This window comes from Siniperca chuatsi, linkage group LG22 (assembly GCF_020085105.1).
Source record: "Siniperca chuatsi isolate FFG_IHB_CAS linkage group LG22, ASM2008510v1, whole genome shotgun sequence".
Taxonomy (NCBI): Eukaryota; Metazoa; Chordata; class Actinopteri; order Centrarchiformes; family Sinipercidae; genus Siniperca; species Siniperca chuatsi.
The window spans coordinates 6,422,613-6,438,082 of record NC_058063.1 but is presented as its reverse complement, the minus strand read 5'-3'; the positions used below and the strand labels follow the sequence as shown (position 1 = coordinate 6,438,082).

The 15,470-nt window shown below is 37.9% G+C and overlaps 1 protein-coding gene across 3 annotated transcripts; it reads left to right on the top strand.

Moving 5' to 3' along the window:
* Positions 1-1,549: 1,549 nt before the first annotated feature.
* On the top strand, positions 1,550-5,776 carry LOC122869816. 3 transcript variants are annotated; one of them, XM_044183147.1, is made up of 7 exons: positions 1,550-1,707; positions 1,896-2,055; positions 2,200-2,246; positions 2,646-2,687; positions 2,821-2,931; positions 3,049-3,083; positions 3,489-5,768. In XM_044183147.1, the coding sequence occupies exons 1-7, from the start codon at positions 1,662-1,664 to the stop codon at positions 3,609-3,611; spliced, it is 564 nt and encodes a 187-aa protein (XP_044039082.1). In that variant the 5' UTR covers positions 1,550-1,661; the 3' UTR covers positions 3,612-5,768. The 3 variants fall into 3 exon arrangements, with proteins under 3 accessions (XP_044039082.1, XP_044039080.1, XP_044039081.1); XM_044183145.1 differs by having other exon boundaries at positions 1,896-2,246; positions 3,489-5,776; XM_044183146.1 differs by having other exon boundaries at positions 1,920-2,246.
* The last annotated feature ends 9,694 nt before the right edge of the window (positions 5,777-15,470 follow it).

The window sequence follows — 15,470 nt, the reverse complement described above, 5'->3', positions numbered from 1 at the left end:
CATTCTGTGATGGATTTCAACAGGGAAAATTTGAAATGAACGCCAACGTCTCCACAGTTTTTCTTAAAATCAAGCGAGTGGATTTATCTGACTCTGGACTGTATTTCTGTGGATTTTACATAAACCAACATACAGTCATTGCCACTGCAACATATGTAAATGTTCAAGGTAAGATTGTAGTTAAGCATTACCTCTTTTAAAGATGTCTTTTTTTCATCATATTTACGGTATATCGTATATAGTAGAATGTTTTGGTAGACAGAGATCTGTAGTGCCTCCTAGAGGCAACAACTTGAAATATGTGGTGCGCAGGAGTCAGATATGATTTTACCTGCACTTTTGGTTATGCAATACTTTTATAGTACAGTCATTCAGTTGATTAGAGAAGGAGATGATTATCTTGGAGGATAACCTGATCACAATGACACCTCTGGGTCTGATAAAAGAAGCTGTGGGTACTTTAAGTGCTGTCAGTGACAGCGTTTGTTCTATTCATGTAGTCAACACCTCCCCCTCTCTCTCTCTCTGGGTTCTGAACCAGACCGTCCTCCCCAAAAATATGGCCGTATAGATCGTCTGTGCAAGCAGCTTATAATGACCTATATTTATGTTTTTTGTTAGGCGGTGACCTCTAATGGCACTGAGCAATTATGACAGGAGCAAAGGAGGAAGTCAGGTGAGGTAGTATAAAAAGAGACAAAGTCCATGTAGGGAGGAGGCCAGGGTGGTTGGATGGATCAAACACAGAACTTTCACCTGGAAGACTGCAGTTTTTGTCCTGTGTGAAACTAAAAGTCAACGCTGACTTATTTTAACGTGAGCAACGTGACGTGACGTCACTTACGTAACGTCACGTGACTTACTTACATGACTTATGTTACTTTACTTACGTATGTAACGTACTTATTTTAACCCAAACCATGATGTTTTTCTAAACCTAACCAAATCATGTGACACAACTTAATTTACGTAATCATGACGACGAAGGTCCGGTACGCCTGTCGCTGGTACTCTCCAACGGTCATATATGTCATTTTGGGAGTCAGTGGCAAATGACCTATTCTGCCGATTAGCTATGCCAAGAAAGCACCGTAGCAGCTTCACTTCGTATGGAAACTGAAATGTCAGTGCTGCTGCTGTTTGTAATCACGCTCCTGTTAGTCTTAAGCTAATACATACGTTTTTTTTATTTTATTATCTAATGATGCATTTATGATGTGCAGTTGTACATTTGTTTTTGTTTTTACATTACACAGGGACTTGCTTATTTGGTAACTGTTTTGTCTGTATTATTGTGTTGCTTTTCTGTGCACCTTGTCCACGGAGAGGAACAACATTTTGTTCAACTGCATACTTGAATATAGCTGAATAACAACAAACTTGCATGTGATTTATGAATGTCTGAATATCTGATCTGTTGTATCAGACTGTTACAGATAAGGTTGAGGACACCTTCCATGGTGGCTGTATAAAACTGTAAGAGAGACAGAGGAATTATTACTTATCTGAAATTCTTTGAGGCATGTTTTGTCTCAAATGACATCAGGTACAGATATTTGGTGGTGAAAGGTTTGAGCTTCTTTGCTTGAACTATTCAATACCCGCCCCTTTCCAATGAAAGCCTGATATAAGTGCACTTGCTATGACACAGTTTACGCACAATGAGGAGCTTCACCTTAATAACAGCTTTTCTTCTCTGCAGCCTCAGTAAGTACAGGCACTGAATTATTCTGAGCAGAAAATACAATTCTATTCTCTTTGTTATCTAGTAACCCACCTTTATTTATAAACTTTTTTAAAACTTGCAAATGAGTTAGTATTGAACTCATTTAGAGGTATTGTTGTTGCTTTATCAGCTGAGGAGTAAATCTCTTGTGGTCTGCTGTTTGTTACAGGCTGGATCTCTGTCTCTGTCTCAGTTTCTGAGTCTCAGACTGTAGAGGTCCAGCCAGGTGAAGATGTCACACTGCTGTGCTCCAACATTTCCAAACATCCAACTCAGACAGAATGGTTCAGAATGCTCAACAGAACCAAGCCCAGCTGTATCTCCTCTATGTACGAGTCTGGTAGCGAAGCTTTATTCTGTGATGGATATCAAGAGGGAAAATTCGAAATGAGCGCCAACGTCACCACAGTTTTTCTTAAAATCAAGCGAGTGGATTTATCTGACTCTGGACTGTATTTCTGTGGATTTTACAGAAACACACATACAGTCATTGCCAGTGCAACATATTTAAATGTTCAAGGTAAGATTGTTGTTAAGCCTTACCTCTTTTAAAGATCTCTTTTTCTCATCATATTTACGGTATATCTCTAATGTATTGTCACAGTAGTATGAAAACAGCATAAAGACAAACAAGAAACCAATATGTGTCAAATGCTTCAAAATAAGACGGTGTAGTCCCTCATTCGTCCAGGAGTGTTCTATCGTAGAAAAGGTTTCAGTCGTAGTCATCTGGACACTGTTTTCAGAATCAAGACGTTTCGGCTCCCATCTGGAAGTCATTCTCAATTGTGAAAAAATTGGACGGGAACTGGAAATTTTTTCACAATTGAGAATGACTTCCGGACAGTGTCCAGATGACTACGACTGAAACCTTTTCTACAAATGTGTCAAATGATTTAACCTCCATCTTTGTTTAAAGGTAATGGTGAATCTGATGATGAAGTCGATTTTAAGACTGAAAGTAAGGTTCTCCTTTCCTCTCTTAAGATTTGTTACATTGTGCAAGTTACCATAGAGTCAGTCATTTCAATCTTAACCATGTCTAAAGCCACCAGATTAAAAAACTGAGTGTAATTCTATAATATTTCTTGTAGAGGAGCCTGATGGAATGAAAAACCTACTGAGCGTGATCCTGGGTGGTCTGGCTGTTTTCCTCACTATAATCGTCATTGTTCTGGCTGTTAAAATCAGGAAACTTCAGACAGGTACAGTAGATTTTTACCCAGCCTCTTGTAAATTGTGTCAACATGATGGACAAATCTAAAGTAAAGCGTATAGTAAGTAATAATTAACTAATCAGACGTTTGTCTTTTGCCATTTAGCTGTGAATGAAGAACTGCAGCAAGAAAGAAACAAGGTGAACCCACAATTTATTTATATAAACTGTATATTGTGGTTTTAAAGTTGCATTTAAACACAGTCTGTTAATGATCTTTGTCCTGAGCTGCTGCAGGTGGCATCAAACAGCAAATTCAGAAAGGCAGTCATAACAGTGCTCTTTAACCTCAAGTAAAAAATATCCCCATTAATTCATACTTTTAAACTGTAATTTCAGCTAACATCTTCAAACAGTTGAGGTCATTAACTTGAAAAACAACAGCATTTTCTAGCTAAATTTAGCTAGTATCTGGCTTACTCAGAATGTGAGCCAATCTGGCCTATATGCTATTGTCATTTGAACAACGTCGATTTAAAACATCAGTTTTTCTTGGTTTGAATTTAAAGTGCAAACATTTTGAATAATAAAATGACTGATTTACAGAATCTGGGCTCAGATGACCTGAACTACGCAGCTCTAAGTTTCCAGGCAAAAGCAAAAAGACACCGCAGGCCTGCACCGGAGAGAGAGCTGGAGCCAAATGTTGTGTATGCTGCCACCAGATAGATTCAGGAAACAACTGGAACTGCAGCTCAGAGTGGAAGCTGATGATTTATCATATTAATCTACTGTTTTGTTTTTGTGTGTGGGTCAGGTGGAAGGACTCACTGGCAAAAAATACATTTTCAATAATGTTCATATATTTTCTCACTCAAAGTGTCTGTGGAGGTAGAAGTGAGGCCCATAGAAAGCCTAACTGCAGTAACTACGCAAAGGGTAAAACAGAAACATTGCTTTAAAATATTTAACTGGCCAGCCAAATGGGTTATAGGTATATACGTGATATTGCACTAATTGTACATGTATTCATGAGGTAATTTTTATGCCCAAAAACCATGACGGCTGATTTGACCTTTGACTCCAAACATGTAGTTAACTGCACTCTGCCTTTGCATTGCCTTAAATGGTTCTAGCAGCAATGCAAAACCAAAGTGCACTAACCACAGTGTTGTTGTTTTCTTTCAGCTTTTATATATTGTTTTTTCAGTGACCAAAACCATTTTTTACATTTATTTCTGATTCTGATTCCAATTTCTGACCACTACATGGTGTTTAGAGACTCTGTTAACACACAAACCGCACACATACAGCCAGGCTTCACAAGTTATTCTATCCCACTGTTACACTCATGGACGATCTTCCTGACAGACAACGCCTTGAATGATTATGAAGAAGATGTTGATCATGTTATTAGTCGTAGAGAGAGATCACTGTCATGGCTGCTTGATTGTTGTGGGATAACTTGATACATGATGCCTTTCGAGTTTTTTTTTTTTTTCCCACCGCTGGCTGGATTAACTTTGGGATGTGAACAACAAAACATAGATGACATGGCATCAGCGATGTTACAGAGAATAATGTTACAGCTAACGCTAGCTAACTAAACATTGCCTATCAGTCAGCATACACGGTGTAAATAGCTGCTGTATTTAGAACCAACCCCCTGTGGTGACAGACATTGTCTGTATAAGTCAAAAATAAAGTCCACAGGAAGACGTCAGCCATGAGCACAAACATCAAAGGCATTGCTATTCTCAGAGTACAAGAATACTGCTCCCATAAAAAGAAAAAAACAGGAGAGTAAAAGTTACAGTGCAGTGTAAGAAATGAATCATTATTTGATTTAATAAAAGGCAGCGGCAAACAGAAACGTCTTCAGCCTTGATTTAAAAGAATTGAGAGTTTTCTGAGAGCAGACCAGTCCCAGACGACCTGAGAGGTCTGGATGGTTCATAATGTAGCACAAGATCAGAAATGTATTTTGGCCCTAAACCATTCAGTGCTTTATAAACCTACAGCTGTATTCAAATCACTTATTTGACAGGTAGCCAGTGTAAAGACCTCAGACCTGGAGTGATGTGATCCACTTTTTTGGTCTTAGTGTAATGTGGCTATTGAAATTCAGGTCTGAGTTCATGACTACACCTAGATTTCTGGCCTGGTTTGTGGTTTTTAACATTACTGAAGCTGAGTGCTAACTTTTAATTGTTGATTTGTTCAATTCACTTACTCAGCACTTGTATGGGATTATAGTCCCTTGGTAATTTGGTGGTCATTTTTGTCTGCTCAGATGTGTAGTTACCAATAGACACAAAGTAGTCCCTGACCTAGGATTCAAACCAGTTTAGTACTGTGCCAGAAAGTCCCACGCAGTTTTCCAGTAGTTCTACTAATATGTTGTGGTCGACCGTATCAAATGCAGCACTGAGATCCAGTAATACTTAAACTGAAATTCTGCCACAGTCTGTGTTTAAGTGTTTGTCATTGAAGACCTTAACAAGAGCAGTCTCAGTGCTGTGGTGTGGTCGAAATCCTGACTGGAAGACATCAAAATGTTTGTTTAGTGCCAAGAAGTTGTTCAGCTGTTGAAAAACAGCAAGCTATAACGTCACAACGCCACACATGAAGATTATAGCGGTGTTATTTTGACCAGCTCTCAGACTTTCAGCAGTTTGATCGAATTTTGCGTATTCTTACCCTGCTGCTAGTTAGTAGCAGTGTTGTGCCACATTAAGACCTTTCCGTTTTTGCATATCTTTGTGTTTTGCCTTTTAAATTATATATATTATGTTGTAGTTTTTTTACAGTATCATTACATTTCATCATTCCCAGAATCAGAACAACTTCAGACAATGATATATGTCACTCAATAAAGACTTCTATACAAAAAACTAGAACTTGAGTTTTTATTTATTTTATTGAAAACAGCACTGCAAACAATAATAGCGAATTATATATTCAGCATAGAAAGTTGCACACATTTGTTTGGATTGTGCTAGAAGTGGTTTGAAGATTCTAGCTTCATGTGTTTATGAGTCATGCCCTTTCTTTGGACAGTGTCCATGGCGCTTTTGGCCAGGAATTGTCATTGTTTTCCCTGCCAATGCATATCCCTAAATATGATAGGCATCTTTTCAGGGATGAGTGATGTTTAAGTCACATGCTTCACTTACATCATGATTTGTTCACTAAGTCAGTTTCCATTTCACGTAGTCGCACTTTGTTTTTTGCAATACTCTTTTCCACCTCTGTTTCCAAATTCCTGGTGTTTCCACCATGTTTGTACACATATTGAAAATGCACAGGTGAACGGAAACGCATTTTATGACTTGCCAGGAGCAGACAACAGTGTTAAGGCTTTGTGGAGACTAAGGACAACTTGGATGGCACAAAGTTATGACCAGTTTTCAGAATTGTTAGAGAACAATTTACCAATCTTCTGTTGGTATGAGCAATAATGCACCACTGGGTTTCCTGATAAACTAATTAATGGATATTGCAGAGATGTAGAATGCCAAAAATGAAAATTGTCATCTTCTTCTTTAAGATATTGACAATGTGGATTTTAACCATTTACCATAAAGCATCTGTACTGTTGATATGATTAGTTGGAATCTAAGAAAGGCTCAACTGCTATATTACACATATTACAGATTTAAATCCAGTGACTTGAGAAATAGAAACCATGTGCCTCAGTCTGTTTCGTAATGTGCTGTTACATAAAAAGGCACATGTAACCACAGCTCAAGTTTCCACAATTGCTTTTCATGTAAATGGAGAAGCAACTGACAGGGCTTAAAATAAGTTGAGAATGGTACATAAATTTGTAAAGGCATGTCATGGGTGTCCAAAGGGCAGATTTGAGTATCAACACAAAAGCAGAGTGAATGAACCCTTTAACAACATTATTATATGGGAGCTGGTCCTTATAGATGATCATAGGGTACATGATATCAGTTCTACTGATCACCTTTAGAATGAACCCTAACACTGGATCAAGCGTCAAGCATAAAGATATAACGCCACAGGTTCCTTGTTTTGTTTTCTTGTCATATTTCATATGTCATACCAGACTGTTATGGATTAGGTGAGGATGTTTTCAAGGATTGCTGTATAAAACTGCAGGAGTCGCTGGGGAGTCGTTCTTTATGCCTCTGCAATTCTTTGTGGCAACTTTTGTCTCAAACTGCATCTGACACAGATATAACGTAGTATCACAAGATTTTGAGTCTCCTAGCACCTTTTCCTGTGAAGTCATATTTTCAGGGTTTATGTTGTTGGAAATATATGCAAAGGCATTGCATTGGCAGGTCAGTGTGAGCGGAAAGATAAAAAACAAAAGACACCACGCCTCTCCAAACCCCTTTATAAGAGCTCAGTGGTACAAACTAACCTTGCAGTGACACGATTAAATGCACAATGAGGAGATTTACCTTGATAACAGCTTTACTTCTCTACAGTCTCAGTAAGTAATGGCACTTGATTTTTCGCAGCACCATGTAACCAGTAACCTACCAGAATTCAAACTGGCAAATTAGAACTGAATTAATTGTTGTTGTTGCCTTATTACAGTAACTGTTGCATTATATGCTCAGGAATAAATCTCTTGTTGTCTCTGCTGTTTGTTTCAGGCTGGATCTCTGTCTCAGTTTCTGAGTCTCAGACTGTGGAGGTCCAGCCTGGTGAAGATGTCACACTGCTGTGCTCCAACATTTCCAAACATCCAACTCAGACAGATTGGTTCAGACTGATCAACAGAACCAAGCCCAGCTGTATCTCCTCTATGTACGAGTCTGGTAGCGAAGCTTCATTCTGTGATGGATTTCAAAATGGAAAATTTGCAATGAGCGCCAACGTCACCACAGTTTTTCTTAAAATCAAGCGAGTGGATTTATCTGACTCTGGACTGTATTTCTGTGGATTTTACATAAACAAACATACAGTCATTGCCAGTGCAACATATTTAAATGTTCAAGGTAAGATTGTAGTTAAGCCTTACCTCTTTTAAAGATCTCTTTTTCTCATCATATTTACAGTATATCTCTAATGTATTGTCACAGTAGTATGAAAACAGCATAAAGACAAACAAGAAACCAATATGTGTCAAATGATTTAACCTCCATCTTTGTTTAAAGGTAATGGTGAATCTGATGAAGTGGATTTTAAGGCTGAAAGTAAGGTTCTCCTTTCCTCTCTTAAGATTTATTAGATTGTGCAAGTTACCATAGAGTCAGTCATTTCAATCTTAACCATGTCTAAATCCACCAGATTGTGTAATTGAGTGTAATTCTATAATATTTCTTGTAGAGGAGCCTGATGGAATGAAAAACCTACTGAGCGTGATCCTGGGTGGTCTGGCTGTTTTCCTCACTATAATCGTCATTGTTCTGGCTGTTAAAATCAGGAAACTTCAGACAGGTACAGTAGATTTTTACCCATCCTCTTGTAAATTGTACCAACATGATGGACAAATCCAAAGCAAAGTATATGGTCAGTAATAATTAACTAATCAGGCGTTTGTCTTTTTCCATTTAGCTGTGAATGAAGAACCGCAGCCAGAAAGAAACAAGGTGAACCCACAATTTATTTATATAAACTGTATATTTTGGTTTTAAAGTTGCATTTAAACACAGTCTGTTAATGATCTTTGTCCTGAGCTGCTGCAGGTGGCATCAAACAGCAAATTCAGAAAGGCAGTCATAACAGTGCTCTTTAACCTCAAGTAAAAAATATCCCCATTAATTCATACTTATAAACTGTAATTTCAGCTAACATCTTCAAACGTCAAACGGACAATTGACATTCATTAACTTGAGAGTAACTGCATTTTTTTAGCAAATTTAATGACTTTGCTAGAAACACATCAAAATGCTCCATCAGCTCAACCAGAAGATATTTTGTTAAGAAAAAGAAAATTCAGCATATCAGCCCAACTGCCAGAATTTGTTCTTGTCAATTGAACATTTCTACTAATCACAGATAGGTGCAGTCTGTACGTTTTAATGTATCTAATACGTATCATATCTAAACCTAACCAGACTTTAGCCACAGTGTTTGAAACGTAGAGATTAAATGTTACAGATTGCACGTTATCTGTGGTTTGCTGAAACGTACAATTGATACATTTTATTCTGGCCATTGGGTATATATATAAAACCACTAAAGGCGTAGCAATTCCATTTCTGTTAATGGGCTTTTGTCATACAATCTGACTTATATCCTTTTGTTGTTTGAAAAACCTAAGTTTGAATCATTAAACAGAGTTTTTCTTTGTTTGAATTTAACTTGTGAAATTAAAAATCATGTTTTAGCATTTAAATTAGACTACGCTAAACTATGGTTAACACTATACTTAGTTTAAATGATTGCTTTGCTGTGCAACCCACAAATCCACCAATTTTATGGATTTTTGGCAAACTCAGCTACAGTGTATGAGATACAGTATGTGACCCTAAATATTTTGATTTACAGAATCTGAGCTCTGATGACCTGAACTCTGCAATGTTGCGGTTCCTTCCAAAGACGATAAGAAACAGGAGGCCTGCATCAGAGAGAGAAATGGAAACTCGTGTTATTTATGTTGCCAGCAGATAGACTCAGGAAGCAACCTGTGCACAGTGCGGTCTGAGCACAACTGACATGAAAATCACGAGGCCTTTAAAGTCAAAGCTTTGTAGCAAAGTATAAAAAGAAACAGACCTACTTGGTTTTGACTGAATACTATCAGCCTCTGTATTTGTACAGACTGGAAAAATTGTAAAGAAAATAAATAATGATGGAATAATAAAAAACTAATACATTTTATTTATATAGCATTTTTCAAAACAGATGTTAGAAAGTGCATCGCAAGACAATAGAAGCAAGATAAATGAAGTAATAATGAAAATAATAAAATAACTATTAAACTCAGGAATCAATTGCAACTGTGTAACTGATGATTTTTCATTTTAATTACCAACATGCAAAAACATGTGGGTAATGAGTGGAAGAAAGAGTCAATGGCAACATGTTTTTTAATAAAGTTCCTGTATTCATGGTCAGTTTTTAATTTCTTTCTTCTGTTTTCGGTCTCTCTCTCAGCCAAAGTCTCTGTCTTTCGTATTTTGTCTGCCTCATGTCCCATCTTCATCTGAGAGGAATAAGGACATTTTTGATGTTTCATGAGGAGGAGCCACAAAGGACACTGATGACTGGCAAGCTTACTCACAGGAAGAGTCAAATGGTCTGTCAGGGGGCAGGAGGAGTGAGTGAGGTAAAAATCACTGAACAGGAAGAGACAGCACAGTGCGGTCTGAGCACAACCGACGAAAGTTACGAGGCCTTTAAAGTGAAAGCTTTGCAGCAAAGTAAAAAAAAGAAACAGACCTAATTGGTTTTGACTAAATAGTATAAGCCTTTGTATTTGTACAGACTGGAAAAAATGTGAAAAACAGATGTTACAAAGTGTTTCACAAGACAGTAAAAGCAAGGTAAATGAAATAATAATAAAAATAAAATAACAATTAAAACTGAGCAGCACAAAACATATCAATGACAATATGGTATTAATATAATAAAAGGTGATAAAAGAATAGAATAATATTATAAAGAGTACGGTCTAGACCTGCTCTATAGGAAAAGTACAATGAGTTAACTTCTGTTAGGAATTGGTGCTGTATAAATAAAATCAAATTTAATTGAATAAAAGCAAATATGTATATACGTAAAGGCACATAAATATGTACACACATACACACACACAGGCGTGTATATATATAAATGTACACATGCACATGTACTCTGTACACATGCTTTACCACAGATATGCACATAAACATATGTGCAATATTTTTTATAGATGACTGCCAGCCCCCCACCTCTACCTGAGGATCTAGATTTATTAAAAAAAAATTAGGTGGTGTGGATTCAATCAGGGGAATCAGAGTGACCTTCACTGAGCCAGGTCTCAGTTATCTGAAAGAAAGAAATATTATTTTAAGTGATGATGTCAAGACAGATAAAGGATTTGTTAGGGAGGGACCTTGTGTTAAGAAGACCAAAGTTAGTCTTACTATTACAACCCCCACTGTGCATCAGATCGATTTACAGGAGCAGTTTCTGAGAATTTCTGATCTCGCTCCTTGTGATAACACAAACAGCAGGTAAAAGAGAAAGTCCCAGTATGACTCAACATGTCATAACAGGAGAAGACAACAGTGTTTGACCTCTGTGGACTCACATGTAATGAATAATAGTCCAAGGACAACTTAGATGGCACAAAGTGAAGTTTTAAGACCAGTTTTCAGTGAGTGTGATAGACAGTCACTTCATATTGCCATGCCTCGGTTGTTATGTGAGCAACAATGCGCAACAGGGTCGACTGATACAAAAATAATGGAAGCTACAGAAGCTACAGAGGTGTAAAATTTCCAAAAATCATCATCTTCTTGACAATTTTTTGAAGACTGAGTTACAGTAAGCCATTTATTTGTGGAATGAACTGATGTATTGTTTACATTACAAGGCACCATCAGCATGTGATCTCAGATTCCGGTAGTGATTACGAGATTATTCCAGTTGGAGAGATGTGCCAGATTCTAGAATGCTTCCTCTCCATCTCTTGTGTCCAGACGACACTAGGGTCCATTTTCACCTTCTTAGAAGCCATGTTGAACACTGTTTATGTTGTTTTGGAGTAACCACTGAATTCCATGCAAACATGAGAGTTTAAAAAAAATGGAACAGGCAAATTGTGGCGAATGTCATGTAGCCTGCATTAGACTTAAGCTTCAACGGTCACTACTAGTGATATCATTACTTTCATATCATTACTTCCATCAGTACTGATTTATATCCGGCAAGAAGTCAGATAAATACAAATGCCTGTCTGCAGAAGAGGTGGGTGTTCCTTTAATTTGTCAACAGGTGCATACAACAGCATCAATACATTTTTGCTCCAGCAAATATCCAGTATAGCAAGCATAGGGTATCAGATGGGAGACATTAAGACCAATTTGTCTAAGATCTAATTTTGTGAAAAAGATTCAACATTAAGGTAAATATATTATTTTCTTGCTAGTGGCAGTGCTAGTTTTGATTCTCACATGGTTCTTTCTCTCCTGCTCTCAGTCTCTGTCTTATTTATATTGTTTGTCGTTGATTGTAATCTAAAGATAAGAAAAACTAAAACCTGTTTGTGGTTTGTTGGAGGAGGAGCCAGCAAAGGACACTGATGACTGTCAAATGTCCTTATAGGGAGAGTCTGCAAGCAGGGAGGAGTGAGCGAAGTACACATCTGAGCTGAAGATCATGAGTCATGAGGCTACATTTGTATTAAGGTTTAGGAGACAACATTCACAAATGTAAAACATATTTCCACAAGACTGTATTTTTCTCTATTTGACTATACTGAGTTTTATTAATTTTATACTTGTCTGACATAGTTACTGTGTATATTAAAATAAAAAGCTGTAGCTTTCTGTCCTGTAGCTTTCATGCACATGTGGGCAAGCAACAAGTCTCATTTTCCACTGTGGTGTAAACGCTATGTGTATCAGCCAAACCGAAAGCCGCAGGAGGACTGGCCTTCAGCTCTCTGCAATAAAACCACATGCAACAAAAACTGTACTACTTTAACACAAAAGCTTTCACACAAAAGCATAACTACTTTCTTTTAAAATGTGAAGACATGTTTGATGTATATGTAGAAATGCAATTAGTTAGAATCCTATCAGGAGTAAATCCATCTCTTCTCAAATTGTCACCTTATATACACACCACACTAACCAATTTCCCCACACTCATTTCACTCTTTTACAGTACAGCTAAACAGATATAGAATTTGAAAAAAAAAACAGGGGCCATTTTGAACGTCTTATCTATTATTATTAAAAATGTTGAGAGCTGTTTACTGAGTTGGTTACAGGAGCAGACAACAGCATGTAACTGGTTTATATTTATATGTTTTATATTTTCCACATGTGAAACAGTTATCGTGCTTCACATGGCTGCCCAGGGAGACAGCATCTGTCTCTCTGGTGATCTCTGAAGATATTGGGATTTAATTGTAAACTGAAGCCCATTCAAAATACAGGCTGACATAAGAGCCTCACATTAGTGTTTGGACAACATACTCAGGCTTCTACTCTTCCATTTGGTGATCCCCAAACAGCTAAGTCTTCAAGAAGGTGATATTACAAGAGACTTGTCAAACTGAGCGGCCATGACGATTGTGAAAGGCTGAATGGAAAGCACAATACCAAAGTGTTGAGTTCAGTGACAGTAACTTAAAGTACAATAAGTGGCAAAGTACAACCAACTGGAATTAATTGGTTAGTGAAACAGTCCTGCTGTTAAAGACAAAAACTCATGGGAACAGAGTATGGCATGACTTTATTGTTGTACTGACAGACATGTAAACTATCCTGAATTTATCAACATAGAGGACATTTTGAGTATGCATTGCAACAAACAGCATTGACAGCAAATTGAAACAATAGCAAATCAACAAACAAGGAGAGGTTTTCTAAAATGTTATCAAATTGAGTAGGGAAAACAGGGGAAATTGGTAATAAAGGCATGTCTCTAAGCCAGTTTCAAATAAAGGCCTGGTTCTATATGCAGTTGAGTTCCTTCCTGGAACGCAGAGATTTTAAGCTCCATTGCAGTACGAAGATCATACGCATAATGATGAGCTTTACTAGGATAACAGCTTTACTTCTCTGCAGCCTCAGTAAGTACTGGCATTGAATTAGTCTCAAAATATCCATGGCTAACTTGTGTTTAGTTTAATAACCACAGGCAAAACTGAATTAACACTAGAGGTGCCAGAATTCCAAACTTACTAGAATTGCCGTAAGCGGTCATTTTGACCACTAAATTCCAAACTCTATAATCTCTAATGATAAATTACCCAAATGGGAGATTAATGCATTTATTGTGTTAGGATATCTTTTAAAAAAACAAATAACACCAAAATATACATTTAAAAAAGTAAAATTTTACATTTATCAATATTCATATCATTGCATATAGTAAACCGGAATTATTGCATACGCTATATTCACACCAGTGTCACCGACTCCCGCTTTGCCTTCAGCCCATCGGTGATGCCCACGCTTGTGTGCACGGAGCTCAGAATACATACATTCTTCCTCGGCTTTCCCTGGTAGATGGTGAGCGTCGCATCTTCACATTTAACACCTTTTTGTGCTGAACAGCTCCGCTTGCTCTTTTGAGGAGGGGGGCGACTCACGCTTAGTTTTCCACAGGGTGCTAACCAGGCTGGTCTTCTTGGCCTGTAAAGCGGTGGCCAGTTTGAGAGAAGTGAAGAAATTATCTGGTAATATTTCTTCCCTTCCCCAGGAATGGCTCCCCAGTTTCAGCTCCACACTCTCTCCCACGAGCTGACCTCTGCTCAGCGTCTCCTCTTTTCCCAGAAACGGAGCCCCGTTCAGCATGTATTTTGAAATGACATCCACAGCCACCCAAAATTGTCACAAACACACACAAGAAGGCTGTGAGCGCATCTCCGATGTTGCGCTTCGTGTGCTGTGGGGCCAGCACAATAGAACAAAAGAATAGCTCGAAATTCACTGCGGTCAATATGACCGTGTATGGCCGAAATAGGTAATCATATTTTCTTTGCCTTTTGTGTAATTTATATAAAACCTATTGTAAATAAAAATACAAACACTTTTAGGAAAAGTCAGGTGCCAGCAAGAGTGTATTTTTTTTATTCAACAAAGTTATTGCACATATAAATTTCAAAACGGTCAAAATGACCGTTGTGGCCGTTCTAGTGTTAAGTTGCTACTACAATTGTTTAGGGGCATTGTTATCCGTTTGTTGCATTATCAGCTGATAACTAAATCTCTCTGCTCTTTGTTTCAGGCTGGCTCTTTGTCTCAGTTTCTGAATCTCAGACTGTGGAGGTCCAGTCTGGTGAAGAAGTGACGCTGTTGTGCTGCAACTTTTCCGCTTCTTCAACTCAGGTAATCTGGTTCAGACTGGTCAACAGAACCCAGCCCCGCTGTATTTCCAACATGTATATTTATGCTGCAACTAGATTCTGGACTCAGAGGGCAACTTAAAATGTAGCCCTGATTCAGGACTGTCACACCACATACTGTATCACATTCCTGGATGGCCAGCTCACAGACCCAAGACATTTCAGTCACTCAGGTTCAGAAAATGTGTTACAGGAGGAATGTTAGAAATACAAACTCACTAGATGGTGGGGGTTAGGGTTGGGTAGATTTTTAAAGTTAGTGGGAAAGTGGGAAAAAAGCAAGTGGGAAACAAAGACAATCTGCTATGACCAAGAATGGTTTCTGCCCAGAAGATATATAAATGAGACAACAGTTTTAAAGCTGGAGTGCAAAAATTTTGTCTCAACCCTTCTAGCATTATTTTGTACAGTAAACGTAATAGCTACATAGCCTACTCCAAATATTTTACAAATACCAACCTGTCCAAGAGCAGTAACGCATCATCCGTGTCTGCCCTCAGTCCCTTCTCTCAGGCTCTCCAATGAGGAAAAGCGACACCAATAGTTATCTGTGTTTGTCCTCACCATCGATTGCTTTCATTTTTTGACAGTAGTTC